Genomic DNA, 27,188 nt, shown 5'->3' with positions numbered 1-27,188 from the left:
GAAAACATGTATGTCTGTACAAAGGGTCAACGAGCTGGCGTCCGTGTGCCTTCATTCTTTTCCAAGAGCTCCATAAGGCATCATTGGTATCCCCGATAAACAGGAAAGAGGTGCAGCAGTCCCTTGCCAGGAAGCGCTCGTAACGGGAACAAAACTCGCAAAGAGCACTGTGACTCGCTTTATCCTCCAGTCCATCCGTCCTTTATCCTTCGATCTTCTTCACTCCACTCATTACCACCAGCAGTGGCCTGCCACGTTACTACACTGTGGAGAATCTATATCCTACATTGCTGCTTGACTTTCATCTAAACTTTCTGAATGTTTGGGTTTCTTGTTGCTCAGCTGGATACCATTCCAAGCAGCATCGCCGAACGGTATTTCGAGCGTCTTCAGCCAAGGTACACAATACCAGGGCGGTCCCTCGTCAAGGGTGACTGGAAAGAAGGACAGAAAGTATTCGATGAAGTAGTCGTATGTAGGACAATCGTGCTATAGAACCAATCGCTCAACGGCGCGAAGGTATTGTTAGATGCCGATTTTCAGTCCGCGGCAGAAGCGGTCTATCAATGCTCACCCGAAAAGAAACGATCTATGGATGCCGCTCTAGGCGCGATTGCAGTTCTTGTGCATTGCTTTGAGGATAAACTCAATGATCTTGATGTTCGTCTGGCCTTCATCAAATCCAAGCCAGTTGCCCTGCGCGCCATGCGTGAAAACCATGGTATTGGGGTCATTTTGGCTTGGTTATGGGGTCTCGCCGTCCTAGTCAAGGAGAAGAATGTAAATATAGATCAAGATGATGTCGTACCCATCATTCAGGTGTGCAGGAACGCATCCATGGAACAAGATTGCAACTTACAGTTTTAGGCAATCATGCCGATTGCGGCCATATCACCTGATCCTGCCACACGCTTCATCGCTTTCCGACTTCTTAACACAATGCTCAACCTTATAAATGACCTGGCCCGATTATCCGTATTGAAAGATTTCACGAGCGCGGCATGTCCCTTCCCCCAGATGCGTGTGGCTGCTGTTGGACTGATCAAGGACAATGTTCTCCCTGCATTGAAGGAGAAGGTAGGAAATATGCATACGTCATGGTATGTTATTAATGTCTACAGAATGCATCGCCCTTCAGTACCCCCGTTTTGATGCAAACGCTGGGTCCTATCTTGCTGCGCCCACAACCGAACGACCTCTTCGAGCACAATCTCCAGCTATCCGAGTTTATTGACTCCTATGAGCCGGCTAGATTGACTGAAAGCATGAGCTTCCTTTATGCCCTTCTGAGCATTGACAAGGCCAATAGGGTTCGTGGTGTAACAGACTGGGACCGTGACATGCTAATCCGTGCCTAGACTGCCATTCGTGACGCCATGCCAGAGTTCCAAGCTCAAATTCTGAAGCCTTTGCGAAAGCGACTTGAAGCGTGGGAGCCAGAGATGGAAAAAGACGATGAGGTGTCCATGGCATTATCGGGATTGATTATGTCTATTGATAGGTTTGATTCAATACTATCGTGAACAAGAATTTGGTTAGGGACCCCTCACGGGCGCTTGTGTGATGATCAAGTTCGGAAGCGGATCGCGGCATCGGCATTCGGCATTGCGATTCACCCGGTCCGAAGCCGCCGTCATTTTTGAGCGCTTCGGCGCACTCGGTCACTCGCTCCTCTGCATACCATAAGCAGTGTCTTATCATGTAGCTGGCTTCGACCTCTGCCTTCAACAATCATCATGCTAACCATTAATGCCTCTGGTTCGCCGCACGAGGTGTGTTCCTCCAATATTACTCTTCGACATTAGTGACCATTGCCACTAGATCGGGTTTGAGCATGGTCGGCAGGCGGCCCCTCTCGTTGCGCGGTCCATTACCTTCTACACGGGCCTCTTCCAGAAGAAGTCGAAGATGGACTGGTCACAAGTGAGGCAGACCGCCCTCAAGTGGGTGCCTCATTTAGATGCGCACTACCCAGCACTCGCAAAGGAGATGAAGGGTGCGTTGTTACTGGTGTTCGTCTCCAACTCGGCACTAACTAGTAGGTCCCAGGTCTCGCTGAGGGTGCTGGCGTGGAGTACTCAGATATCCTGGCACTGAACATCCGAACGGAGATTGCCTTCGGTATGTTCAGTGACGGCTGTACGGCCTTGTCCTGGAAGACAGAAGAGAAGAGCTTCCTTGGTCAGAACTGGGATGTGCGTGGAGACCTGCGGCTCCTCTTGACCTTCATCTGACCATGCTGCAGTGGATGCCTGCACAAAAAGAGAATCTGATCATCGCCAACATTGCCCAGATTGGCAAGCCCAACATCAGCATGGTCACGGAAGCCGGCATCATTGGCAAGATCGGGCTGAACAGCGCCGGTGTTGGTGTCTGCCTGAATGCAATCCGTATTCAGGGATGTGACTTCTCGCGAACTCCAGTCCACCTCTGTCTGCGACTCATTCTCGAATCCACGTCACTCGATGCTGCCGTGACAGCTGTAGAGCAGTACGGTTGCGCAGCTGCTGCTCATATGTTGATCGCAGACCCCAACGGCTCGATGGGCCTGGAGCTGACGCACAAGACTGTGGTCAAGCTTCCGATGGACGGCAAGAGCCGTGTATTCCACTCGAACCATCTTCTGCAGACGCCCAGCTGGGTGACAGACGATGGGATGGCTCTGGGCGACAGCAAGGAGCGCGTTGTTCGCATTCGGCAACTTTCGGATAAGCTCGGCGCCTTCCCCGACGAGGAGGACATCAAGACTGTGTTCACGGACGAGGACGGATACCCTGGTTCCATCAACCGTGCTTGCGAGGGAAAGAGCGAGAGCGCAACCTTGTTTAATATTGTGATGGATCTGACTGCAAAGACCGCCGATGTTATCAAGGGTCGGCCGACGGACCCAGACGAGAACATCAAGCTATCCTTTGCGTAACTATTTCTTATATCCATATTACCCAGGGTGGAGAGAAATCAAATGAGTTATCGACTGTTGACAATGGAAAGGGCTGTCCCTCAAAGTACATATCGACCCATGGTACGGTACCACAAGTGCCAATCCGGCATGTCCTCCTTCCCGACCTCTTTCTCCGCCCAAGGCACTTGTTCGACCCACTTGACAGTATTTCTGTCTAACCTACAGCCGTTCCAGGTCAAGGACCAGATAGGACTCCAAAATCGTTGATAAATCCTTGATGACCAAACGGGGGAAAGACCATGTTCGTACATGAGAAATGTGCCTCCAGGTCGTTTGAGCACGGCCAAGCACAGCTTGGGGATGACTTCCTTGGAGTTGGGGACGGAACAGAGCGTGAGGAATGAGACGAGCGTATCGACCTGATTTTCCCCAACGGCAGCGAGGATCTTGTCCACTTCGTGTGCTCCAAAAGGGAGGATGATTGCCGTTCCATCTTCTTCCGAAAGCCCGGCGTCGGCAATACTCTTCCTTAATGCGGGGTACATCTCTTCATTCGGTTCCAGAGCGAAATATTTCTCCACTTTCTCCCGGTCGAAATAACGCAAGGAATGCCCATGTCCGGCCCCGATCTCGAGCACCACCCCCTTGGCAAAAGGGGTAATGAGCCTCTGCTTTGCTGGGGCAGCACCTTCGTCTAGCCCTGGGCCGAAAACGACCCAGAAGCCGGCCATGAAGATCTTCTGTAGTTTAGAGGGATAGAAGATGAGCCATGGGTTGGAATAGAGAGCCCGGAGGACTGGAGGGAGGCCGAGTTTGATGCAGTAGAGCAGTTGGGGGAGGGGGTCGAGGAATAGGGGGAGCCACATCGTTGTTTTCCGTTTCGGAAATGGAACAACTGAGTAGCGGAGTGTTGGGCACTCTTTCGCTGAACGAAATGAGGTGGATGTTGAAAGAAAAGCACCTTGCACTCCACAATAGTCGGAGATACATCGATTGTTCCGTGTTCCACATGGACATTGCACAAAGCACATGCTCCATCGTAAGACAAGCACAAGAGGAAAGGAATTCCAATTAGGTACGAGAAGGAGACGCCTAAGCTAGTTCACTATCGAGACAAAGCTCAAAACGAATGAAGGGATTTAATTGATCTTTTTGCAAGCCAGGGAAAAAAAAGAATGAAAAGCAAAATTTGGAAAGCATTGTGATAGAATTACCTTTTTCTGTCGTCGGTTTGTGTCAAGAAAGGGACGCCCGTGGTGTCTTTCTTTCGATTTCTCCCAAGACTGCCCGCATGGGCAGATAACATAGCACAAGAACAGAACAGAGAGTAGGGTGTAGGGTCGTGACTGGCGATATACAGATGGGATCCAACATCGAAAGCTGATGGTTTACATGCCGGCGTACTCAGCCGCGGCGGTGCGCATGACCTCCTCGTGTGCGGGGGTGCGAGCGCCGATGTCGCACTTGAAGTCCTTTGGATGGCTGACTACACCCTGCTCGTAGTTCATATCGGGCAGGATCGGCTTGCCGTCAGCATCGAGCGAGTACTTGATGTTGAAGCCCCAAAGCGTGTTCACAACGGCCATGTACAGACTTGCCTCGGCGATGTTCTCTCCGGGGCACAGACGGCGGCCAAACCCGAAGCACCAGCTACCGATATCGCGGTTGATGCCGGCGGGATTCTGTGGTTCTCCGGTTGGGGCGAGGTAGCGCTCGGGGTTGAACTCTTCGGGCTTCCCAAACACCGTAGGATCCATGTTGAGAGCGTAGATGTTTCCCATGACCATGCTTCCCTTGGGAATCGTGAATCCCTTGTATGTGTCGTCTTCGCGGCTTGTGTGCGGAATAGCAAGAGGAGCCACAGGCCGGCGACGAAAGACTTCCTTGACAATGGCACCGCAATAAGGCAAAAGGGCCATGTCGTCGAATGTCGGCATACGGTCCTTGCCAACCACGCGATCAAGCTCAGCCTGCGCCTTTGCCTGGATCTCGGGGTGGAGCAGCATCTCGAGGTAGAACGAGTGTATAGCGCTGACGCTAGTATCGGCACCGGCAGAGTAGAGGGAGCCCGATGCCCACATGATGAGATCGTCTTCCTTCTTATCGCGAGCACCAGCAGCATTCGCCTCCAAGAGACGGCTGGAGAAGCTGGGCTTGGCAGTGCCGGCCGCCATGTTCGCCTTGACCATGTTGATTGGCTTCTCGAGGAGATCGAACCATTCTTGGCGCCACTCGGCAGCAATCTTCTGGAACCCAGCACCAGGTACCCAAGCGGGGATGAAACGAACTGTAATGATTCAGTATACTTCAGATAACACAGAGTGGGCCCTTACGGAAGGGAAGGAAGTCGACAAGCCATGCACCCGGTGCAGCGGCTGCGAACCCTCAGTCAGATAGGACGGACACATCTGATAGAAACACTGACCCTTTGCAAAGTTCTGCATGACCTTGTTCCCAAGCCAAATATAGTAGTCATCGTTGCTGCGGATCTGGTATCCATGGCAGACGAGGAAGATAACAGCGACGACAGTTCGCTTGATATGGTCTTCGAGCATGGTCGGATCATCCAAGAGACGCACCATCATCTCGCGCGATTCCTTCATCTGGGACGGCCAGTAGTCCTGGGAAGCACGTGGGTTAAGAGCGGCGGTTAAAAGCCGGCGGAAGTGCCTGTGCCTGTTCATATCCGCCGTGAGGGCGACGGAGCCACCGATGCCGACCCTAGAAAAAGATGAGTACTGTGACGAGTTATGAGGTTATGACGCACAGTTCTCCGCACATGACCATTCTTGGCCTTGCAGCATAGATAGGCGCACGACGTTCCATGAGATCCATGACAGCTTCTTTTGAGTTGAGGACGACAAGAGGCTGTCCAAAGACGGTTGCGCAGACGACGTCCGATGCATACTGCTTTGACCACTGGAGGAAAGTGATGTGTTCGTCCTTTGTGGGTATCTGGTGTACGTTTCCTATGAGGGGAAGCTTTGGTGGACCTGGAGGGAGAGGGAGGGAGTGCTTTGGGAGGATGCGGGGGAGGATGATAACTGCGGATATGATGAAGATGGCAAGGAGGAGGAAGGTAGAAGTGAGGAGCATTGTGCTTGACTTGGGTATATGCTATGGTTAAGCGGGAGTGGGTAGGAGAAGGAAGGAGGGACGGTTGGGAGTGGTTGAGGGTAATTGCGATACTGGATATTGGCTGGTGGTGGGAAGCGAACAAGGGGTGCGCGGTGGGGGGGCGTATGTAAGGCGGGGGAGGTGGTGGAAGGGAGGAGGAAGGCGACTCTTGAGCGGAGGAGAGGGGCAGCGGCAGGTGAGCATATATAGTGAGAAGCAGTAAGAGTGATCGGGTCTCTCTCTGTGCCAGCGGCGGGGATCGAGACAAGGAGGGGTGGAATGTGCCATATCAGGTATAGTGGGCGATCACTGAACCCATGTAAGACAGGTCTCGCCCAATTCATCTCGTCCAGTGACCAGCCCAAGGTGACCCAGATAGACACGCACGGCATCCCCTCGGGGCAAGTTTATTCCTAACAGCGGCGGGAGGCGAGTTGTTGCCGCTTTCCATGAATGGCAACTGTCGAAATAACAACACCCTGACGGTGCATTAACGTCACTTTTTCACCAGAGAGAAGAGGGGGGGCATGGAGACTGCTGTCGCATCTATGCCGTATCAACCATCAGTGGTCCTGTCTGCTCCAACATTCTGAGCCGTCGTTCCAGTCAGCATAGAAGTCAATCCAGAGCTCCAGTCCTTCCCTCCGAGCAAAGCAGCCTCCACCACAACTCGAGAAGAATCCAAACTCGGGCACAAAGCGGTCCAATCGGTGCTTGAACGGAGTCTGCAGTGCATTCGGCGCATTTCTCAGGCCTTTTCGACCTGCACGTGATAAATCTTGCCCTGAGCGCTCACACTTCTCCGCTTCCGGCCAGACCCGCAGACAGCGCGTGCCATAAGAATCCTCGAGAGGGCGCGTCACGGTCACGTCTCCTTCCCCCGCTTCGTGTGCTTCGTGTTTTCCAGCCAGTTCGCACAGCGTGCTCTGGCGGAAATTGTGAAGGCAGCTGCGGGTGCGGGTTGCGATGCTAACTGGGGAGTCGTTTCAAGGGCTCCTTGAGCTTGGCGTGGAACGATAGAATCTTCTGGTCTCGGAGATTCCCATCTTAATGATGGGAATCTCCGAGACATCTTGCGGATGTCCATGGCTTATGGCCAAGCGAATAGGTTAGTACTAGTGTTCCACGCTACTATATGCCACTTCCGCACAGCGCCCCAAAAAAGTACTGGTACGTAACGGCCTGTCAGTGCTCCAATACCTGTTATCGTCAGCTCACAAGGAGCGAACGGTCATGCGCCTGCAGCAACTCCGGACTCCCCTTAATCCCCGCACAAGGCAGCGCACGCAAAGTTCATACCGCATCTATCTATCTTGTTCTACATCTCTTCAATCTCTCGCAGTCTCGCCGTATCGGGGACTAGCAGAGTGGGAGATCAAAATACGGGGTTCGAATTTGCTTGATGTGCTGTGCAGATTTGAGGTTCTCGATCTATTGCTGTCCGGGCTCGCGGATTGGCTGGCCATGGGCCCACTCTACGGCATCTTCCTCCTGCTCGGTTCATCACCGGCCGCGACCGAGCTCCGCCTCCGTCCTCCCGTGTTCCCCTCTTCCGCCATAAATAATTTCAGCACTTCCGAGAATCTCAAAAATTGTGGATCGCTTCGATCGGGCGAGATCACGGCCTGCCCTGGTCACCGAGTGTGATGAAAATCGCGGGTGTGTGCAAGGTTGGTTACGCGCCTGCCTTGGTCGATTGTTATGACGCTATGAGATATGCAAGTCATAACGAATGTCCCACCGATGGGGAATGGTTTATGACTGATGAGACATTCAAGTGGTCTATGAAATTCCAGTGTGAGAGAAGTGATCCTTTCTTCCCTCTTATTGGACGGGCCACTCACCTTCGACCACAGAGAGGAACCACTCCCCTTGCAAATCTGCACCTTCCTTCCTTTCCCTCCTCGGTCATTCCCTGTGCCTGCCCGTCAAGGCTCATAAGTCTGCGTATCTACCTTACAAGTCCGCTCGCTTTCCCTTTCCTTTCCTCTCTCTCGATCCCTCCTCATCCCTCTTCACCGAAGCTCTCCCCCGCCCCCTGATCGTCCTCCCCTCCAATAGACCAGTCATGTCCGCTGCGAACCCCGGTTATGCGCCCTCTCCCACCCAGATGGACTTGACCGATGACCTCGGTGGTCTCTTTGTCGGCATGATAATCAGCACGATGCTCCTGGGCATGGGGCTTGCACAGACGTGGTTCTATTACCGGTGCGTCTCTCTGAGCGTTCGCTCAGCCGATTGGAGTGTGTGAGATGCTCACCCCGAGACTCTAGTACATTCCCAGATGATCCAATTTTCACCAAGTGGATGGTAGGGGTCAGCTGCTTCGTCAACGTCTTGCATGGGATCATGCTCCCCAAGTGTATCTGGTACTGGGTGGTGGTCAGTCCGAACCTCTATCTTTCCTTTCACGCATGCTGACTCACAATAGACAAACTGGGGCAACACGGCGTCGCTCAACTACGTCGACTTCTCGTACAACGTCAACCTCACGCTCACAGGCCTCCTATCTTTCCTCGTACAGGTCTTCTTCGCGCACAGGATCTATATCCTCTCCCACAGATCGCTCTTCCTGCCCATAATCATCCTCGTCCTCTCCCTCCTGCAGTTCGCGTTCTCCTTGGCAAGCACGATCCGCGCATTCCAGCTCGTACTACAGAGCAGCTTTGGCGTTTTCACGTGGGGTGTTGATGTCTGGATGTATTGTGCCGCTGGGGCGGATATCATCATCGCTGCGAGTGTGGTGACCTATCTCCGCCGGGAGGGCAAGGCTGCTTGGGGAGGGACGAAGGGAATTGTCGAGAAACTTATCGTCATTACTCTAGAAAGCAACTTGTAAGCCCCACGGATGAACATCATGTAACACTTGTGACGCACGCATCAGGTTAACGGCGATCTTGTCTATCATTGTGGCCATCTTGTTCACCACCACCCGCAAGTAAGTCCCGTTTCTCATATCCGCTTCGTGATCTTATGCTGGAGCAGCGGATGGCCGAATGCCATCAATTTTGTTGCTGTTCGGATGTACTTCATTTCGCTAATGTGAGTACAACCACGCATATATGCGTCTGCCTGTTTCTGACTCTACCTCTAGGGTCAAGTAAGTCTCTGATCTTTTGTCGAAGTGTTTGTAGCTCACGAGTGTTCGCTCGTTCTGCAGCATCAATGGTAAGCTGAAGTCGCTCCAGTGTGTAGTCGTACTCAGGTGACCACAGCCCGCCATGAGCTGACCAAGAAGCTGGAGTCGTCTGGAGTAGGTGCTCCTGCATTCCACATGTCCCCAGTGAACATAGGACCCAGAAACCTCGGTGACAACGTGCGCTCTGAACATTCTGACCCTTCATTAACTGATTGTGAGTTTCCAGTTGGCAAGCAACATGCTCAGCGGCGTGCGAATCATGTCTCACACTACGACTGAGCTCGATGAGCCTCTACCCAGAAACGCGGGTCGCAGAAATGGTATCAATCACGTAGAGCTTGGTGTCGCCTCGAAGATCAACGAAACCGACGAGGTAAATTGCGAGGATACGGACACCTTCTAGCCGAAGGTTGACAACACTCTCTAGAACTCTGTACTTGGGGAATCACCCCCCAAAGGCTCGTTCTGGGTTGCCGACTAGAAGTACGAGCTATTCTTGCATATCGTCTTGGTCTTCGAAGCGGTGCTGAGCGGATCCACTGAGCTACGTGTCAAACGACCTTCGTATATGCGCCAAAAACAAACGGAGGAAGCATTCTCGTGTTGTCTGGTAAAATCTTCCTCTCAAGTAATTACTGTACGATTCGTATATTGTTTGCGGTTAATAATGGAAAGCAGTCACAGAATGGTGCACAGAAATTTCCATGGCAAGTGGGGAGACAGAGCGGTCGTCGCGTCAGAAAAGGGTCGCCAGAAATTGACAAAAGCTTCCGCTTTGCCCTTGTTTGACAGAGGCACCGCAGCCTTCTTTTCTCTTATGCTTATGCCGTAAACAATCGCCACGCGCGCTTACACACTCAACATACCCAGACACACACAACTTGCAACGTATACCATCTGTCTCCCTTATACCGTATTGGGTAGTGTATCTCAGCCATCTGCCGATCAATATCGCAACCGAACAACCTTAATCTGACACCTAAATCTCTGATAAACTGATAACAATCGCGTATGCCTCAAATCGGCGACTACCTCGCGCAGCTCTGGTCTAACGGCAATGTCTTGGAGGAGCATTCGATCGAGTGGGATCTCCAACGCGGAACAGTGACATGTCACGTACTTGGCGCGCCAGCTTCTGTGAGTCAAACACCCTCCCTATCACGTCACACGACTGGTATTTACGGTCACGTGTCTACTCGCTGCTTTCATGATAGGAGTTCTCCCTCGCCGTGCACTTCAAGAAGGCCGACAAGGCGGTGCGCATCGAGTTGCTCGCAGATGGCGAGGTGCTCGATGTGCGAATTACAGATAAAGGAATGAAAGAGGCGTATATTACTGGAAATCGGCTGAGTAAAGATGAAGTACGGCCGTTCCGCTTTCGATCATCAGGATACGACGGTAAGCACTTCTGTATTATGTTAAATTATGCGGGACTGATATTCCGATAATGACAAAGAAGATGACCCTGATCATCCACCCGGAGGAACGATCACAGTCGAGTTGACTTTTGTTGAAGTCATCCAGCACGAGCGTATTAGACTCGATGAACCAGGATTCCAGGCGCAGAGTGATGTTGTTGGCTCAGTGCGGTAAGAATCTTCCCTTCACTATATATTTGTATTGACATGCATGGTGGTCTAGGATGGGTCAAATCGTGCGTAGACCGCGACTAGATCCGCGGCAAAGCGCTGCCTTTGACTTTCTCCCTGAATGGGGTGACCGGCCATTTGCTACTTTCCATTTCAAGCATCGTCCGAGACGTAGGTCTGTCTGTATATTGCCTCATCAACTACTCACAATGTTCGATACGGTAGGGTGGATAGAACAAAATGGGATGATACGAGGTGACCAGGTTTATTGTAGTCTCATGATGCCATCATGCTCATCCGTTGATAGGTCGTCCTACGGCATCTCGGTCACCAGCGCGTGCCGCACGATGAAAGGATGGGGGGACGCCATTGTTGATCACGTGAGATGAAGAGTGCCTCTTGTAGGCCTTAGGGCCCTTATAATGTTACGACCGCTGTTGTTGTGCAATATTCGTATGTGCACTTCTACCATGTACTCGTAGGGAACTCAGTACGATACCATCAAAGCGAATTTATCAGAAACGAGCTTGTTTGAAATGAGGATCAAGAGACGAACCGGAAAAGGCTCATTTGTTTCCGCGGAAGCCAGGCTTACTCCCTCACTGGCCATGAGGTTACGAGAAGACACGCGCCTTTGCCCACACCTCGCCACCGTGTTAGCGCTCTTCGTCACTCGCCACTGAGGTCATGTTCTCTGCCGCCTTCCACTCTTGAGTCTTTTGCACCACCTAGTATAGATCAGCAACTGCGGAGGCTTTGGCAGCGGAAGATGCAACTTGGACCGTATCAATGCATCCTGGTAAGCAGTGACATCGCCCTGCCGGAGTACGGTGTCGAGGTGGATGAGGCAAGCAATGAGGCGGTTTGCTGGATTCCAAGCGATGAAGGCTCTGTGCGTGTCTTACATCAACATACGCGCTCCTTGCCAACCCAAGTGATACAGGCGTTTAGAGTGGAATGTGCTTTTGGGGGCATGGTGCACGAGACCGACGGGATTCGCATGGAGCTCTATGCCGATGGGGAAATGCTTGATACCAGGATTGCCGTTGATACCAATGAAACCGTTATGAATGGCCTCAGGACTAACAGCTGGAACGTTTTGCCATATCTGTTCAAACCGGCGGTGAAACCAACTGAGGGTGAGTCGTATCCTAACACGCATGACTCCTCCATGACTGCTCACGTAAAAATCAGATTTTGACGAAGATGAAATGGCTGTGGAGGAACTTGATGATATTCAAACATGGAGGAAGAGAGGCGTCATTACATTGCGGATGACACGCGTGGACGTTCTCTATCTCCAGCCACTGAAGGATCACGAACCGAGCTCGCAAATGCCTGCGCAGGAGCGCCTTAAGACTGTTCTGTGAGTCACATGTCTGGCTAGTTCTTCCTTCATCCTCTGATCAACACCGCAGAGTCGGAGAGAAGGGTCACTCACCGACGAAGAAATCATCAAGGAAAACTGTATCTTGGGCATGGGGAGAAGATGGCGACCGTCCCTGCGCTACATTCCACTTTAAGCATCGTCCACAAGGTAAGAGCCTCTCAATGCTACACCCCTCCAGCGCTGATTCCTGTCATAGAGTGGTTACAGGCATATGGTTTTGCGCGTAAGTATTGATATCCTGACACTACAGCACGGTCGCTGACCTACGCTTTAGCACGAGACATCGTCAGCGACCTCGACTTCAACTCTTTCAATCTCTCAGGCGAGGCCGACTATGTAACCGATATGAAGAGAATGACACTCCACCACCGATCGCGAGTAACGTCCTGAATTGCGGCGGCTTGGAACTGTATCTCATCCAATTCTGTATGGCATATCTCATCGATCTTTCTGGCTCATTTCAATTTTCCCCATTGTTCTTCTTCTGGATACCACAAGCTTGGGATTCCCAACTGTCAAATTCAAAATAGTTTTGTCGACCTTGATACAATGCATTTTTTCTGCATTCCCACCCACCGATTGCGAGCGATTGAGCGGAACCCAGGGTTGTGGCGCAGTGAGAGCATAGAATTTCCAGCATCGACAGGCGCACCGCCAGCGATCAAGCAGAGAGGCGTCGGCGTAACACCTCAAAATCCGGGTCTATCTCCGTTCCGCAATATAAACCCCGGAAATGGCACCCTGTGCAAGGGAACCTCTGATTGCCATGTCAAATTACAGATCGGGCTCCGAGCGCTTCCGTCGGTTAAAGGGCGCTTTTTGAGAAGCAGATGGACTGCTCTTCACACGAAGGGTCGAGAATTCAGGGTACAGCACGAGGTGCGCCGGGACAAGAGCGTTGCAGGTGTCCCGGTGAGCTGGGTTACCGATGAGCGCAGGCGGCGTGTGCCAGGCCGGGCACTAAATGTAATCGAACCATTTACGTCTCACTCGCAGGGGCCGAGTCTCTGGAACGGACCTCTCATCACTCGCCTCGTGCCACAAATATCTCTGCGCACGTTCACCCTCTCTACTCGCTAGAATGCGAAACTTCAATATACAACTGGAAACCGTTGTAACAATATCGCCATGATCATTTCCACAACATCTCCCCACAACTGTACTTCTCTTCTCCACATCCATAGCAACTCGGAATATACGGAACCCAGGCACGATCGGAGGCCCGCGTGATTCCTTCTCAAGATAGGTGAGGTTCTGATCGGAGTCCACACATGCCCGACTCGGACGCGTGGGCACTTTCATCGCCTTTTGCGACTCGACCTGTATCAGAATTGTATGGTTTTCAAACAGAGAGAGGGACTGAGAAGATAAAATATGTTGACGCTGACTTGTTGCGTGCGTCTCTGAAATACTCTTACATGGGTCAGGAGAAGCTGTCGCCGAGGAGGCCGGATAGGGACTGTGAGAACCGAGAATAACCGAGGCTTCTTCAAAGAACGCGCTGATTCGAGCAACTGTTTTTGAGTAACTACAGTGAGTAAGATTAGAAATACGGCGAGATGTAAGTAACGCTGAGAATAACCTCTTAATAACCTCCCTATGTCCGTCTTTATATCTGAAGGGTCTACAAAGTAAATTGAGAAAGAAGCTCTCCGAATATACAAGTCTATTTCCATAAGCGCACATTCAGCCTCCGAAAACGGGCGGAGCTTTGCATGGTGATGTAAGGAACAGCGTGACAGCGTGACTTGACGGGTGCCGAGGCTGTATGGCCAGGGCCCGTTCCGCGCCTAATGAGAACTCTGTCCGGGGTCCCCAGAACCTTGCACCTTCTCACTTGTTACGCAAACCTGTGCTGACGGTCGATGAAGTCCGCATGGACATCAACAAGTTCTCACTGTGTCCTATCTCACGAAGACTATCTGTACCGAATCGGGAGCGTCGTCCAGAGACACTTTCCAATATTCAGGTGCCGCCTGACAATGCTTTGATTCTGCCGGATGTCGTCTGCATGGACAATAGTCCTGAATTTTGGGGGCACGACGTGAACTTGTTGCTATCAGAAACGCCGAGGGAGACCACCCTTAGCTTTACGTGGGGTCGTTTCTAGCGTGAAAAGCGGCGGAAATGGCCCATTTTATCCAGCTAATAGGCGGAGGCGGGCGAGGCTAGACTGCGCTAAGGCAGGTGATGCGTACAGCAATTACATGGTAACAAGGATCGTATGAGGACCGAGGTGAGGATGGCGTTTCTGCCGAGGTGAAATGCTGAAAAGGGGGGCCAGGAGGTTAGAAGCCCCCGTGCCTTCTTTGGTCCATGGATGCAAGAAGGCAGCGGGTGAAGTTGCTGTACTTGCATCCGTGGGTGAGACAATTATCCCAACAAGGAAATGGACTTGCAGTTGGGGCTGGAATGTGGCTTTTCGGGAGATTAGGAAAGCTTCTCTTGGTCACGTTCCTCTTTCCTTTCATCACATATCTTTCGCTCAACGCCGCAAGAGAGTCGAATGAGATCGGGATAACCTTCCTTCTGTCTCACCCGCACCCACAAATACCCCGTTCACATCGACGATCCGTCCACTCCTCTCCTTTTCCCAAGTCATCACTCTCTTGACCACCACACCACTCACTCCCCCTCCTTCGTCCCCGCTTCCCACATCCACTTGCTCCCCACTAGCCGTCGTTCCCCCGCGTACCCTCAACCACAATGTCTCTCGCAGCTCTCCCCGACCTTCCCGCCTATGTCCCATCCCCTACCCAGGTGGATCTCACTGACTCGCTCGGTACGTACTCTATGCCTCACAGAGCACAATAGGAGGCGCATATACTTACCCCTGACAGGCGCGGTCCTCATCGGCACCATGATCGCGCAAACGCTCACGGGCGTGTCGGTCTATCAAACCTGGTTTTATTACAAGAACTTCAGCAAGGACAGCTGGCAGATGCAGACCCTCGTCTACGGCGCAGCCTTTCTCAACTTCCTGCACTCGGCCCTCTTACCCAAGTGTGTCTACTTCTGGTTCGTCACCCACTGGGGAAACCTCGTCGGCCTCGACTTTGTGGACTGGTCCTACAACATCAATCTCCTCCTCAACGGTATCCTCGCTACTGTAGTACAACTTTTCTTCGCATGGCGCGTCTACACTCTCGGCAGTCGTACCATCAAATGGGTCGGCATGCTCGTTGCTGGTGTCATCATCCTTATTTCCGTCTTCCAACTCGCATGGGCCATCGCGAGCACCATCATGGCTTTCAGGCTCGTCAGGCAGAGCTCTTTCGGCTCCTTCACCTATGGTGTCTGGTGCTGGCAAGCTGGTGCTGCCGCGGCAGTATGTAGAATGTGGTGAACACGCGCATATAGCTGACATTTTCAACAGGATGTCGTCATTACTATCGCTCTGGTGTACCTGCTCCGTACAAACAAGACCGCGTTTAAGCGCACCCAGTCCGTTATCGACAAGCTCGTTGTCATCACCATCGAGACTAACATGTACGCGACGTTTGTCTTGCACGTGACTAACGTGGTTTGACACTTCAATAGGTTAACGGCTATTCTGGCCTTCATCGTCGCAGTGCAGTTCGGTACCATCCGCAATGGCTGGCCCAATGGCGTCAACTTCGTCTGCGTCCGTTTGTACCACATCTCCCTCATGGTGAACGTCAACAGCAGGCACGATCTCATGGAGCAGCTCGCCGGCAGCCGCAGCTTCCAAATGACACCTAGCCCTGCGGTGAAGAAGTACGGCTTGTCCAAGCCTGGTAATGGCAGCACCGGTGCTATCGAAGATAGCGGCTTTGCGATGTCCGCTGGAAGGAGGAGGAACGTAAGGAGCTGTTCAACACCTCGGATTTCAGACGTTAACCTTCCGTGCAGGACCCGATCCAGGTCACTGTAACTACACAGCATGACCGTGATGGCACGGTGGGTGCCTCACCTTACGACATCGAGCGCTCAGACGTGGACGAGTCTGTTAAGGCACAAGCCCTTGACTCGGAGGATGAGTTTGAGAAGTACTCCAACCGCGTCTAGACGAGTAGAGAACGACCATGTGTCTGTCGCTCCTTTCATCCAACCTCGTCTCTCGTTTCTCTGTTCTGGTCTCGATCTTGGCTCTCGTTTCTTGGTCTTCGTCCGTCCTTGTCTCTTGCGATGCCCTCAAACTGTCCTCCCAGCAGCACAGGCACAATTCCCAGTCTCACTTCTTCGCCGTAGACCCCGTCGCACCACACACTGCATTATCAAAGCAAACCAGACACTGGACTTGTCTATGCATACTCTCACTGCCGCACATTCTCTTACACCCCCCCTCCAGCGACCCCATCGTCGATATGTTCCTCCAACATCCACATCCACAACCATGTGCCCACATCTACAATTCGCTCGAGACCCACGGTCTCGCGTATGCACATCATCTCTTACCGTTCAACACAACGAAGATATCGGTGACGGGGCCGCACAAGCTGGCGTAAAAAGCGAGAAACTGTGGAAGGAAAAACATGTGCATTGCGCTGCTCTTCTTCATGTATCATTTTTGGCGAGATTCTAGTCTTGCATACTTTTTGACTGTCTATGCGATAAACTGAATGGGGATGTAGTCATGCGAAAATAAGAACTGTTGTCTGTTCACAATATTGTGTGAGCCAACAATACTTTGAAAATTCCACAAGATCGCATGTATTCCAACTCATTTGTCGACTTTCGAAATTGTTGCCCAAACTTATGGCTAAGAACGTCAACATTTGTTGCACACAACTAGAAGATGGAAGTTTCCTGAGAAAATTCCATCATCCAGTTGAGGGATAGAGGAAGAACAAAAAAACTTCAATCCTTCATGCTGGCAATCATTGTCAACACTTGTTTGGGTAACCATTCATTCCACAATCACACAACATGATTGTACCCTCTCTTCAACATTCTCCTCAGGCAACCATCATTATTTTGAATCTTCTGCCCGACCATATCCTGACAAGCTCATTTCACACATCGACAGGCTTCTTCTCGACCCCCAACTCATGTGCCACTCCTTCCACAAACGCTTGCATCTTCAATTCCGCATCGACAAACGCCTCGAGAGCATCTCCCAGTCTCTCCCTCGTCACCGGATCCGCATGGATAGCCTCGTCCAGCAGTTCCCCGTTGTTGACGAGATAGTCCACGTCGGGGCTCGCGAGCCGCCCGTCCCAGTCGGCAGAAGCGAGCGGGTCGGTGTTTTCGAGCATTTGGAGATGGGGGGGTAGAGCGGGCGGGTTGGAGTATGCGGGGAGGTCTTTGGGCCGTGAGGGTGGGGGAGAGGTAGCCGGTGTGGATTTGAGAGCGTCGAGCACCGGGCCCGGGAGGGTGACGGCATGACAGCCTAGTTCGATAGCTGCCATCGCCTCCTTTGCGCTTAAGAAACTGCTTTATCGTCAGATACGTACCCCTGCGGATCAGGATGAAGTCGCACCTAGCGAGCTTGACAAGTGGCATCCGCTCGCCCGTCTCTTTCGCGAGCTTCGTGTATGTCTGTACTATATGCACGATCCGAGCCGACATGGGATGATCCTTCGCGGGATCGGCGACATCCGGCCAGAGCGACTTGTCAAAGTGTGCACGGAGCTCTATCGCCCAACGGCGTCAGCTATGTTCGAGCTAACACGGAAGGGGGGGGGGGAGGGGTACCGTTGAAGTACGGACTGATGGACAAGCACCCAGCTTGAGCAGCGGCAATCGCTTGGGGCAAGCCAAACAACGCCGTCCCAAGCGTCTCGATCCCACTCTCCCTCAACGGACAGACAGCGTTCAGTGCCGGCCCGGTAGAGGGGATCTTGATACACACGCGGGACTTGGGGATCCCGACTTTTTCCAGTTCGTCGACGTAGGACCAGGCGTGGGAGATGACTTCGTCTTTGTCGTATGCGAACCGGCAGGAGACTTGGAGCAACACGCGGCCGGTGATGTTAGGTATGTTGCGTGCGCAGAGCAGAGCGCACTACAGCGAATGCGGAACAATATTCAATCAGTCCAGCAGGAAATGACCGAATTAATGAAGACGTACGATCCGATCACACACTTTCTCCCACCCCCGCACCCAATACTCCCTCACAGCGCCCTCGACCAACTCCCTGTTCTCAGGCTTGGTCATCTCGTCCAGCGCCCAGAGCTGGTTCGACGTCTGGTCATGCGGCTTGAACGGGATCGAAGTGGAGATTGTGGGAGAGAGGGAATCGACGTCGACGTTCAGGTGGGCTTCGAGGGCGTCTAACAGGGTGGCCATGGTGTCTTCTCAACTCGATTCAGGTGATGGATGAGGAGAGAAGGGAGAAGGGGTACATGATCCCCAGGTGCTGCTGTAGGGTGCACTGGCATGCTGGAGGGCGGTGGACAAGCAAAGGAGGAGACTCGTGATCCCCTACAACGTCGGACATCTCTCGGCACAATGTAACGGAGATCGGCCCGAGCGCTTAGGTCGGCTCCCGAGTGTAAAGGATTTATTAATAGGCGGATTTCTTGGTTGCTTTGTTTGACTTTTCAGATATGGTGACTGTTGAGCGGGCGTGAACAAGAGCACGAACGTGTGCGCCTGAGCGTATCACCGGCGGATTGCTACCGCAGCTCCCAGGAGAAACAAGGAACAAACCGGTTATTAAGCAATCATATACGCATTACAATCGCAACACTTTCCATCCCATCACGCCCAACTCCCCTCACCTACGAATACCCCAAAGCCTTCCTCGCCATCCCCACCAACAGTTCCTTGCTCTTCATTGTTCTCGCAAACCAATCGCCCAACATCAAGCCCCAAAGCAGGCCCACGTAGGCCGATCCCCCCGTTTTCCCATTCGTGATCAAGATCATCTCAATCTGAGGCTTGTATTTCTTTTCCGGGGCCTGGCCAGCAGTGAGGGCGAGGATGTTGGAGGAGATGAGCGACGCGTGCGACGGGTATTTCGCTACTTGCTTCTGCTCGGGAAGGGAGGTGATATCCCCTGCTGCGAAGACTGTTGGGTGACCGGGAATCTGCAGTGTAGGGAGGACAGTGACGCGGCCTTGGGCGTCCACTGTGTTGGGGAATGCGGCGCGTATGAGGTCGGTGTTGGGCTTCCCTCCGCGGGTGGGGATAACGAGGTCGGCTTGCAGGATCTTCCCGTTGCGGGTGGTGACGCTCTCCCCAGGCGCAGGAAGGGTGTCGACGTAGTCCGAGAAGAGGAACTCTACGCCTCGCGAGGAAAGGCCTTGAGCTACACACTGGCGGAACTTCTCCGGATAGGTGTCGTTAAGCAGCGCCCGGTCTCCGTGCACTAAGGTGACTTTCTTTTCCTACGCAGGGATTAGCGATGCTCACAGCCCAAGAAGAGAGTAGGCGCGCACAGGCCAAATATCCTTTATCTCTCCTGCCATCTCTGCCCCTACTGCGCCCCCGCCGACGAGTACGATGCTCCGAGCAGCGTCGATTCGCTTATGCCAGTCTTGCGCCCACTGCACTGTTTCGGGTTTCGTATCCGGGAGAGCGAGGGGTCCTTCGAAGGTGCTTCCAGTAGCGAGCACTAGGATGGCGTACGGGATGCGTTCTCCAGACTGGAGCACTACTTCTCCTCCTGTACTCCCTTTTGCAGGGAGGATAGACTCGACTTTCCCCACGACGAGCTTCCCATTCCCGTCGACCCAGTTCTTATCCAGCGGGATGAGGGCATTCTCCGCGATGTGGTGGTCAGCAGCGACGACCATCCTGATCATCGCTGGCCAGTGGATATAGTACCCTCGCTGATCGACGAGGATGATGTTGTATTTCTTTGGAGAGGATTGGGAGAGGTGGTGTGCGACTCTGCTGCCTGAGCCGCCTGCGCCGAGGATGACGATATTGGGATTGGAGGAGTCGTTCGACATTGTTCTTGCTGGGGGTTGCAGAGCAGACACTGTGTGCGATTATATACCATTTCGACGTGATCAATTATCTTTGGAAGGCGTCAGTAATTTATGATTCGGAAATTGTGTTCCACTTACTGCGGTTGAATTCTTGACTCATCCATGATGACATGTAATTGATCCCGGATTATCAACCCTTTGTAAAAGACTTGGCAAGGGGACGTAAGCAGCATGTGTAAGAGGGGTGCATGTGGAGGGCGTCGTGGATGAATGCCTTGAGTACAGTCCAAGGTCGTCTAAGTGCGAGATGAGGGGATTGCACTGGGACGTGCAGGGTCGTCCCTTTCACCGATAACGTTTACAAAGGTAGGCAGTTCTGGGAAGAAGAGTATTACGCAGTCGTGAATAATGCATTTGCAGATAGACTTGGCTTACCTACGCGCCATCCAGGAATTTCCAGACAATCCAGAGCTCAGGATCCACATCGTCTACAAGCATGGGTTCCCCACAGTTAGACAGTACATTCTCGAGAACCATGTCAAGTTAGAGCCAGAATAACAGGCTATTCAAGTTCGAGTTGGTGCAAAATTCGGTCGATGCTTGGCCGGAGACATGTCCGGAGGAGCGTCGCCGTTAACGGTACTTGCTGCGCACGAGCCAGGGACAAAACCATCATGATCTGGCCTGATCTGTGTTTGTTTGATTGGAGGGCAGTGTATTATTGTTAAGGGATGGATTAACCAGAGTTGACCATGAGTGCCATAATTGTCGTACAGTGCTTGGAGGTAGGAGGGTGACTTGACGTCAGATGCATGATTCGATGAGATATTCACCTGCCATAACTCGATAACATCAACATACACCCGCACATCCCCCATCCTCTAACTCAGTTGCAAATGTCCAGTAAAGTGTGGAATAAATACTTATGAGATAGACTTACTCTTTGAGTATGATGGACGTGGCTGTGCGTTCAATGTTCACGCGACTGTTCCTCAGCGGCCCCTTGCTGACCTCTCACTTACTCTCTTCGAACAAGTAGTTAGACCTTTATCTGATCTAACATTGGCAAACTCCCATCTTGACCTCTTACCACCACCATCTCGTAGTTCTACACAGTCACGTCCAACCACACCGCAACACTGGCGTCAACCCAACCACTACCACCGCAATGAGACTCGGCAGCTACTCCGCCATCATCACCTCTAACGAGTCCCGTCTGGAGGAGTACCAAGTACAGGTATCTCATGAGGGGAGGATGGCTACATGCTGGGTGGCGTCAAACGAAGGCCAGGTACGTCCTTCTCTTCACTATCTTCCCACATACATCTATCTCTACCCGCGCTTATGACTCCTTCCTACTCCTATGAGTCACCTACTCCTGTGCCTACGCGTCTCTGAACTCGGCTGACGATCACCAGAGGTTCGGCGTGAACTGCAACCTTGGGAAGGGGCAGGATACGCTCCGCATCCGGCTGTTCGCGGACGGAGTCCTCCTCGACAAACGGATAGCAGATAAGATGCACCACTGCTGTTTATCTGGGAACCGTCTCAACTCGAGAGAGAAAAGACCGTTCGAGTTCGCTCAGGGAGTGGTGCCTATTGAAGGTGCTCTTCTCCCTCCTCCTATGCACGGGTCACTAACCCCTTTGTTTAGAGTTCGACCCCCCAGAAGTGGAGGAAGACGAAGATGAGGAAGACGGAGCTGCTAGGATCCAAGCGAGGGATACGGAGATGTGGTCCGAGAGGGGGACGATCACTGTCGAGTTCTTTCGAGTGAAGGTAGAGTATGGCCAGTTGCCCCCGCCCGAGGAACATCGGTATTTCGCTACGAGCAGTCAAGGGCTGCACACGATCCGGTGGGTCCCCTATCCTAGTCATTCGTGTGACGTGAGTTGATCGCATGCGCAGAGTGGGGAGAACGGAAATAAGTCACAGGCTTAGGCTCAGAAATATCATAAACGTCGAGCCGGACGCGCAGGACGAACCGCTCGTGACGTTCAAGTTCAAGCACAGGCCTAGAGCGTGGCTGGAGATGTACGGCATCATACCGCGGGGAGAACTGGATCTTATAGCCGGGTTGACGCTTTCCTCCCTAGAGGGGGAGGGGGAGGAGAGCAGGAAGAGGAGGCGGAGTCCGACACCTGTGTATGTGAAGAAGCTTGCTAGGCTCGGGATGGGCGAAGACGGCGAGGAGTCCGCGGAGGACGAGCAGAACATGGACGACTCTGGCCAGCCAAGGCATACGCTAAACCATACCCGTGTAGCGGACGAACCGCTCATGACTACCGACCCGGAGGACGATGCGGACTCCTCCTCGCCTTCATCAGAAGGAAACGCATCTATTGCTGCCCAGCCAGGGACACCGACGCTTACTCCTCCTGCAAAGTCGAGGGCTTTGGACCTGGGGCTGTCTACGTCTGTCCCGCTTACAACGAACGGGATGGGCCAGTTCTCATTTGCTTTACCACATGGTCAGGGAGGACCGGGAGCGCTCGAGCTGGAGAATCAGGGTCATGCTGTTCCAGCACCAGTAGGAGGGCTGGGAGGAGAGGATAAACACGGGGAGACATTCCTCCTCTACCGAGATGGAGGGGACGAAGATTCCCCCATCCAGCCCCGTACCCCGACGCACCCTCACGCCCACACGCACACGCACACGTACATGCAAGAAAATGGTCGAGATGCAGACGGAAGGAGCCCGACGAAGCGTAGGAGGTCAGAGGGCATGCGCTCCATGGCCGAAGGCGAGGGGAGTGGGAGGCCGTTGATCACCCCGCCGGTGGAGATGCCCGAGGTGGACACGCGGTCCAACCTCCCTTTTGTGGAAATGGAGACGGGGTTCGTACCCTCTGGTATGCTGGTGATGGATGGCGATACCCCGACAATGGGGGATTCGATGGACCCGACGCCGACGAACTCGATCGCGCCCACGCCAACACCGACCCCCCAGTTTGTGCAAGAAAGTAGCATGTGCACGCGAGCGGCCGACGGCCCGCCTATACCGTCAGATGCTATGGAGAGCGATTGACAGTGCTGTACATTTCTTGTGGTGTGTGGAGACACTTGGCTGGTCAGTTGGACCTCTGAAAAATGACGCTGTTGTTGCTTGGACAGCGTTGCTGTACGTTTTCTTTCTAATGGCTTGCATTCATACATCTCCTACACGATCCCATCCCATCCCATCCCGTTCTCATGCAATCCCACCACCACCACCTTCCTTGCATCGAATTCCCCTTTTCTGCATCCCCTGCATGCCTCTGTCTAGTGATATCATGTATACACTGTGTCGTGTACCTATGCTCGAATGAATGAATCCAGTCACGTGTCCCGGCGTGAACCCGCTTGTTGAGGTCGTCAGGCGAGCGTGACTTCGTCGTCGGACACCGATCATCCCACTAACGAACATCTCGTGCCTCACTCAGGAGTTGTCAGATACGACACCGCTGCGAACCCCCTGACTGGTTAACGAATAAGGGGCGACCCCTTCCTTGTTAGTACGACGCGCGACTCACGAATCGGTGGCTATCTCGTGCTTGTACACTGCGCTTGCCTGTCACTGTCACCGTTACTCATAACGAGTACATCTACATTTGAAGCCCTTATTTACCAGAACAGCCTATCAGCATCTTATCCCTCTACTGTGCACTAGCGAGTGAGTGCAGAGTGAGAATTGAGTACACAGGCTGACGCTGGCAAGATAAGGATGCGTTCCAAGTTCAAAGACGAGCACCCGTTTGGTCCGTCCTCCCTCTCCTCTTCCTACATGTCAACTCACACTTTATTAGAGAGGCGCAAGGCCGAAGCAGAGCGGATCCGGCAGAAATACCCGGATCGGATCCCTGTGCGTTAGGCGGGAAGGGAGGGAGGATACGCTGACGCTCGCCGTAGGTCATATGCGAAAGGGAGGACCGAACGGACGTACCTATGATCGATAAGAAGAAGTATCTTGTGCCCTCTGTGCGTGCTCGTTCCCGTACGAAGTGAAGTGGGATAGCGGTGCTGATTCGTGTCGGGTAGGACCTCACAGTTGGGCAGTTTGTGTATGTGATCCGCAAGCGGATCAAGCTCGAGCCAGAGAAGGCGATCTTCATCTTTGTCAATGAGATCCTGCCACCGACGGCGTCTCTCATGAGTGCGATATACGAGGAGCACAAGTGCGTTACTCTTATTTGAGCTGTTTTGGGAGTGGAGCTGACTGTTTACGCCAATAGGGATGAAGACAGCTTCTTATATGTCACATACTCGGGGGAGAACACGTTTGGAGAGGAGATGAGATATGAACCGTTGTGATTGTTTGCTGTCTGTGACTGCAGTCTCTCTAGACTGGTGCTGCTCTCTTAATGGCTGGTGTAATGTATCCTGCTGTCTGTCTATCCTTCATCCCTGTCCACTCTTTTCCGCATACGATCGCATTACGACTCCACTTCCTTGTACTTTTACGATTAATGGGATGCTAATCCACTGCTTGCTCACTTGGGTTGTGCCGGTCGAGGACTGTGCGAGCTGACGTTGTCCCTTGGCCGAGGGCGACTCATCCCGACCTCTTAGTGCTCTTAGGGAACACGGAGGCAATTCTCCGCAGCTTGACTGGTGACCACCATCCCGCATACACGTACAACGACGCTTTCTAAAGCAACTTCTCAAGAGCAAACGACCATCTTAACCACCCCGTCTACTGTGTAATAGTGAATAACAGTGAGCAGACCGATGTGAGAGAATGTTGCACTGGCTGATCAAGGGTAGGACGAGAATGCCACGTTCCTCAAAGTTCAAGGATGAGCATCCGTTCGGTACGTCCTCGTCTCCCATCACCATCGAGCTTATGCTGACCTGTCGTTCCAGAGAAGCGCAAGGCAGAGGCAGAGCGTATTCGGCAGAAGTATCCCGACCGGATTCCGGTATGTGAATGCTGGTGCGAAGGGATAGGAGGCGCTTACGTGTGCTTTGTTCTTCGTAGGTGATTTGCGAGAAGGAGGACAGGTCGGACGTCCCTACGATCGACAAGAAGAAGTATCTGGTACCATCCGTGCGTCCATACCTGTTTCGTTAGAATTGGATGCGATGCTGACTACGGTGCATAGGACCTCACCGTCGGGCAGTTCGTGTACGTAATCCGTAAACGGATCAAACTTGCGCCAGAGAAAGCCATCTTCATCTTCGTCAACGATATGAACCCGGCAACTTCGCAGCTTATGAGTGCGGTTTACGAGGAGCACAAGTGCGTCGTCCCGTTAGGCGCCGGAATCGCTGACTGATCAGCGTTGGATAGAGACGAGGACAACTTCTTATACGTCACATACTCGGGAGAGAACACCTTCGGGTGCGAGGAGTTGTGAGATGAGGAACTGTAGGCCTCCAATGGCCGGGATCTCCTCTCTCTTGGCTCTCGCACTCAGTTACTCGCTGGTATAATGTACCCCGGTTACCCATGTCCGTGTCTTCTCAACTTACGATCGCTCCAACGAGTACGCCAATGTAGTTCTATGAATAAATCGGTTTTCCAATCAGACTCCACGCTCACTTTTGCATGAGGTGCTTGTCCAGGTCTGAATGAGGATGCTTCAGGCGTGCGAGGTGACCGTATCATCCCCTTTGTCCCTGCGGCCCTGTGCGTTCCCGAGAGGTGCGTTTAGGGTGCGTAAGCCTCATTGTCACACTGCTGCCCGACTCCAACAATGACATTCCCTTCCCTCTCACAGCCTTCCCAATGTCACAGCGACAATCCTACACCTTGACATTCTCTTCTTCCCTCACGTACAACATTCAGCAACCACCCGACCGACATTCTCACTCATGCTGTCCTCGTCTGGTGAACCGGCACAGCGTTCCTGAGGAGTGGGACACAACCGCTTCTACGCTAGACGCCTCGAGGTCCCAGCCTTTGCCTTGCACATGTCTACCGTGATCGGCCGCCTTTCGTCCATATGGCGAGCTCGTAATCAGAGCTCGCGTAACGTCGTCGACCGTTCAGGAAAGACATTGAACAACATGATATTGGCGTACAACGGAAGGTGATGATATCCACAACGGGCTGAAGGCTTGTAGCCAAATCACCAGCGACAAATCTCTTCTGCTCGTCAAAAAAGTCGCCTTGCCGACCGCGAGACGGCGTTCCCCGGCACAACGTATTCAAGCACCATCCCGGCGCAGCTGGTTTACCATCGGACCGTTTTGCACATGCCTTGCATATCGAACTTCAAGATCTAGAAGTTATAAGCTCTGCTGTAACGTTATGGACAGTGAGTAACCGATATGGATGTCGTGTTCCATGCGTGGCCTTCCCAGTACGCTGAGCTATGCCTGCGCTGCGCTAGAGGGCGTGGGATCTAGACTCTGGAATTCCTTTTCCTGTCAGAACTGCTCAATGTCGGAGCAGTCCCAGAAGGGAATCGGGTGGGAGAGCCCTGTTCGGTTAGAAAGTTGGTAATGCGACTCAGCCTCGCTCCCATCTCCCTGTTATGCTTGTGCTATTTCCAGCCAACCAGTCACTTTTCATTTCCTGCATGCAAAGACACGCCATTGTCCGGTTGATGGCATGCGCATCATTGCCACACCCCGGCCGAGGAGATTAGGGATTAGGTCCTCGAGTTCCGACAATCGGGAAGTTTCGTCCCCAGGAGATCCGCAGATTCCGGAACGAGCTGTGTTCTTACTCTTCCTGGAACGTCAGGTACAGTAAAATTTACGGTCGTATTGTTCCGATTGAATGCCAAGCCGCTCATTATGGTGCAACCCTGCCGAGGTGCGCAGCTTGTCCAGGGAAAAGAAAGAGGGAGGGCTCTGATAGTGGCGGCCGGGCCACCGATATAACAAAAATATCTTGTACGTTCTTAGGATCGTTGACCATGTTTGGCTCAGGACGACTTGTTCCTCCAGCACCCGGGTGCTGCCGCCCTCCCTACTCAAAACTCCTGGTATGATGATGATGCCGAGCAGGGGAGGTGTTTGACCATGATTAACGCCGCGTAACTCCTCTTGGCCCGCGAAACTATGGTAACCTTGTGGAAGGACGTGGGAAAGTGTGGGCGGGTTTGCTAAGTTATACCGCGATTCTGCCGTAGACCTACACGTCGATGTGTGCTGCCATGCAGTCAGGTGACGCTTTCTCCTCAGCCCCGCAGGTAACATGTGGGAGTGATCGTCCTTGGAGGGTGATATCGTCTTCCTTCCACCTGAAGCAACGTATTGGAAACTGCCACAGAAGCACAG

General features: G+C 52.8%; 13 protein-coding genes across 13 annotated transcripts; 9 read left to right on the top strand and 4 right to left on the bottom strand.

Annotated features, from left to right (window-relative positions):
* Positions 1 to 591: 591 nt before the first annotated feature.
* DACRYDRAFT_110994 (uncharacterized protein) lies at positions 592 to 1,523 on the top strand (the record flags this gene model as incomplete). The annotated part of the gene is made up of 4 exons (XM_040769157.1): positions 592 to 819; positions 868 to 1,077; positions 1,122 to 1,310; positions 1,359 to 1,523. The coding sequence occupies 4 exons, from the start codon at positions 592 to 594 to the stop codon at positions 1,521 to 1,523; spliced, it is 792 nt and encodes a 263-aa protein (XP_040625458.1).
* Positions 1,524 to 1,736: 213 nt separating this feature from the next.
* Positions 1,737 to 2,920, top strand: DACRYDRAFT_110993 (peptidase C45 acyl-coenzyme A:6-aminopenicillanic acid acyl-transferas-like protein; the record flags this gene model as incomplete). The annotated part of the gene is made up of 4 exons (XM_040769156.1): positions 1,737 to 1,772; positions 1,822 to 1,996; positions 2,050 to 2,195; positions 2,246 to 2,920. 4 exons carry the CDS (start codon positions 1,737 to 1,739, stop codon positions 2,918 to 2,920), a joined length of 1,032 nt encoding a protein of 343 aa, XP_040625457.1.
* Positions 2,921 to 3,000: 80 nt separating this feature from the next.
* DACRYDRAFT_57745 (uncharacterized protein) lies at positions 3,001 to 3,768 on the bottom strand (the record flags this gene model as incomplete). The annotated part of the gene is made up of 1 exon (XM_040775465.1): positions 3,001 to 3,768. One exon carries the CDS (start codon positions 3,766 to 3,768, stop codon positions 3,001 to 3,003), a length of 768 nt encoding a protein of 255 aa, XP_040625456.1.
* Positions 3,769 to 3,980: 212 nt separating this feature from the next.
* On the bottom strand, positions 3,981 to 6,133 carry DACRYDRAFT_24562 (cytochrome P450). The gene is made up of 4 exons (XM_040773737.1): positions 5,670 to 6,133; positions 5,328 to 5,623; positions 5,236 to 5,277; positions 3,981 to 5,189 (listed from the first exon to the last, which is right to left on the bottom strand). The coding sequence occupies exons 1-4, from the start codon at positions 5,996 to 5,998 to the stop codon at positions 4,291 to 4,293; spliced, it is 1,566 nt and encodes a 521-aa protein (XP_040625455.1). The 5' UTR covers positions 5,999 to 6,133; the 3' UTR covers positions 3,981 to 4,290.
* A 1,489-nt stretch (positions 6,134 to 7,622) lies between these two features.
* On the top strand, positions 7,623 to 9,841 carry DACRYDRAFT_24560 (uncharacterized protein). The gene is made up of 9 exons (XM_040773736.1): positions 7,623 to 7,689; positions 7,743 to 7,825; positions 7,876 to 8,227; positions 8,293 to 8,401; positions 8,451 to 8,854; positions 8,904 to 8,957; positions 9,005 to 9,061; positions 9,215 to 9,335; positions 9,385 to 9,841. The coding sequence occupies exons 2-9, from the start codon at positions 7,777 to 7,779 to the stop codon at positions 9,559 to 9,561; spliced, it is 1,323 nt and encodes a 440-aa protein (XP_040625454.1). The 5' UTR covers positions 7,623 to 7,689; positions 7,743 to 7,776; the 3' UTR covers positions 9,562 to 9,841.
* Positions 9,842 to 10,165: 324 nt separating this feature from the next.
* DACRYDRAFT_24559 (uncharacterized protein) lies at positions 10,166 to 11,246 on the top strand. The gene is made up of 6 exons (XM_040773735.1): positions 10,166 to 10,295; positions 10,373 to 10,556; positions 10,615 to 10,747; positions 10,800 to 10,918; positions 10,973 to 11,002; positions 11,055 to 11,246. The coding sequence occupies exons 1-6, from the start codon at positions 10,170 to 10,172 to the stop codon at positions 11,096 to 11,098; spliced, it is 636 nt and encodes a 211-aa protein (XP_040625453.1). The 5' UTR covers positions 10,166 to 10,169; the 3' UTR covers positions 11,099 to 11,246.
* A 163-nt stretch (positions 11,247 to 11,409) lies between these two features.
* On the top strand, positions 11,410 to 12,707 carry DACRYDRAFT_24558 (uncharacterized protein). The gene is made up of 6 exons (XM_040773734.1): positions 11,410 to 11,639; positions 11,691 to 11,886; positions 11,942 to 12,113; positions 12,166 to 12,284; positions 12,334 to 12,360; positions 12,412 to 12,707. Exons 1-6 carry the CDS (start codon positions 11,517 to 11,519, stop codon positions 12,525 to 12,527), a joined length of 753 nt encoding a protein of 250 aa, XP_040625452.1. The 5' UTR covers positions 11,410 to 11,516; the 3' UTR covers positions 12,528 to 12,707.
* A 1,521-nt stretch (positions 12,708 to 14,228) lies between these two features.
* Positions 14,229 to 16,761, top strand: DACRYDRAFT_24557 (uncharacterized protein). Its single transcript, XM_040773733.1, has 6 exons — positions 14,229 to 14,373; positions 14,422 to 14,919; positions 14,978 to 15,465; positions 15,514 to 15,626; positions 15,678 to 15,960; positions 16,011 to 16,761. The coding sequence occupies exons 2-6, from the start codon at positions 14,844 to 14,846 to the stop codon at positions 16,164 to 16,166; spliced, it is 1,116 nt and encodes a 371-aa protein (XP_040625451.1). The 5' UTR covers positions 14,229 to 14,373; positions 14,422 to 14,843; the 3' UTR covers positions 16,167 to 16,761.
* Positions 16,762 to 17,046: 285 nt separating this feature from the next.
* DACRYDRAFT_71061 (aldolase) lies at positions 17,047 to 18,390 on the bottom strand (the record flags this gene model as incomplete). Its single annotated transcript, XM_040775931.1, has 4 exons — positions 17,047 to 17,531; positions 17,581 to 17,734; positions 17,796 to 18,105; positions 18,172 to 18,390. 4 exons carry the CDS (start codon positions 18,388 to 18,390, stop codon positions 17,114 to 17,116), a joined length of 1,101 nt encoding a protein of 366 aa, XP_040625450.1. The 3' UTR covers positions 17,047 to 17,113.
* Positions 18,391 to 18,824: 434 nt separating this feature from the next.
* DACRYDRAFT_83741 (FAD/NADP-binding domain-containing protein) lies at positions 18,825 to 20,831 on the bottom strand (the record flags this gene model as incomplete). The annotated part of the gene is made up of 4 exons (XM_040776637.1): positions 20,415 to 20,831; positions 20,118 to 20,355; positions 19,485 to 20,068; positions 18,825 to 19,433 (listed from the first exon to the last, which is right to left on the bottom strand). Exons 3-4 carry the CDS (start codon positions 19,998 to 20,000, stop codon positions 18,825 to 18,827), a joined length of 1,125 nt encoding a protein of 374 aa, XP_040625449.1. The 5' UTR covers positions 20,001 to 20,068; positions 20,118 to 20,355; positions 20,415 to 20,831.
* A 278-nt stretch (positions 20,832 to 21,109) lies between these two features.
* DACRYDRAFT_118789 (uncharacterized protein) lies at positions 21,110 to 23,298 on the top strand. The gene is made up of 4 exons (XM_040770659.1): positions 21,110 to 21,270; positions 21,398 to 21,584; positions 21,634 to 21,835; positions 21,888 to 23,298. The coding sequence occupies exons 1-4, from the start codon at positions 21,148 to 21,150 to the stop codon at positions 23,005 to 23,007; spliced, it is 1,632 nt and encodes a 543-aa protein (XP_040625448.1). The 5' UTR covers positions 21,110 to 21,147; the 3' UTR covers positions 23,008 to 23,298.
* Positions 23,299 to 23,430: 132 nt separating this feature from the next.
* On the top strand, positions 23,431 to 24,439 carry DACRYDRAFT_24555 (light chain 3). Its single transcript, XM_040773732.1, has 6 exons — positions 23,431 to 23,631; positions 23,677 to 23,716; positions 23,765 to 23,820; positions 23,868 to 23,936; positions 23,997 to 24,133; positions 24,191 to 24,439. Exons 2-6 carry the CDS (start codon positions 23,683 to 23,685, stop codon positions 24,267 to 24,269), a joined length of 375 nt encoding a protein of 124 aa, XP_040625447.1. The 5' UTR covers positions 23,431 to 23,631; positions 23,677 to 23,682; the 3' UTR covers positions 24,270 to 24,439.
* A 138-nt stretch (positions 24,440 to 24,577) lies between these two features.
* On the top strand, positions 24,578 to 25,315 carry DACRYDRAFT_118787 (light chain 3; the record flags this gene model as incomplete). The annotated part of the gene is made up of 6 exons (XM_040770658.1): positions 24,578 to 24,674; positions 24,723 to 24,769; positions 24,822 to 24,877; positions 24,937 to 25,005; positions 25,061 to 25,197; positions 25,249 to 25,315. Exons 2-6 carry the CDS (start codon positions 24,730 to 24,732, stop codon positions 25,313 to 25,315), a joined length of 369 nt encoding a protein of 122 aa, XP_040625446.1. The 5' UTR covers positions 24,578 to 24,674; positions 24,723 to 24,729.
* Between the last annotated feature and the right edge of the window lie 1,873 nt (positions 25,316 to 27,188).

The sequence above is a fragment of the Dacryopinax primogenitus genome (assembly GCF_000292625.1).
Source record: "Dacryopinax primogenitus strain DJM-731 SS1 chromosome Unknown DACRYscaffold_19, whole genome shotgun sequence".
Taxonomy (NCBI): Eukaryota; Fungi; Basidiomycota; class Dacrymycetes; order Dacrymycetales; family Dacrymycetaceae; genus Dacryopinax; species Dacryopinax primogenitus.
The sequence above is the reverse complement of the archived record's forward strand: the minus strand, read 5'-3'. Positions and strand labels throughout refer to the sequence as shown.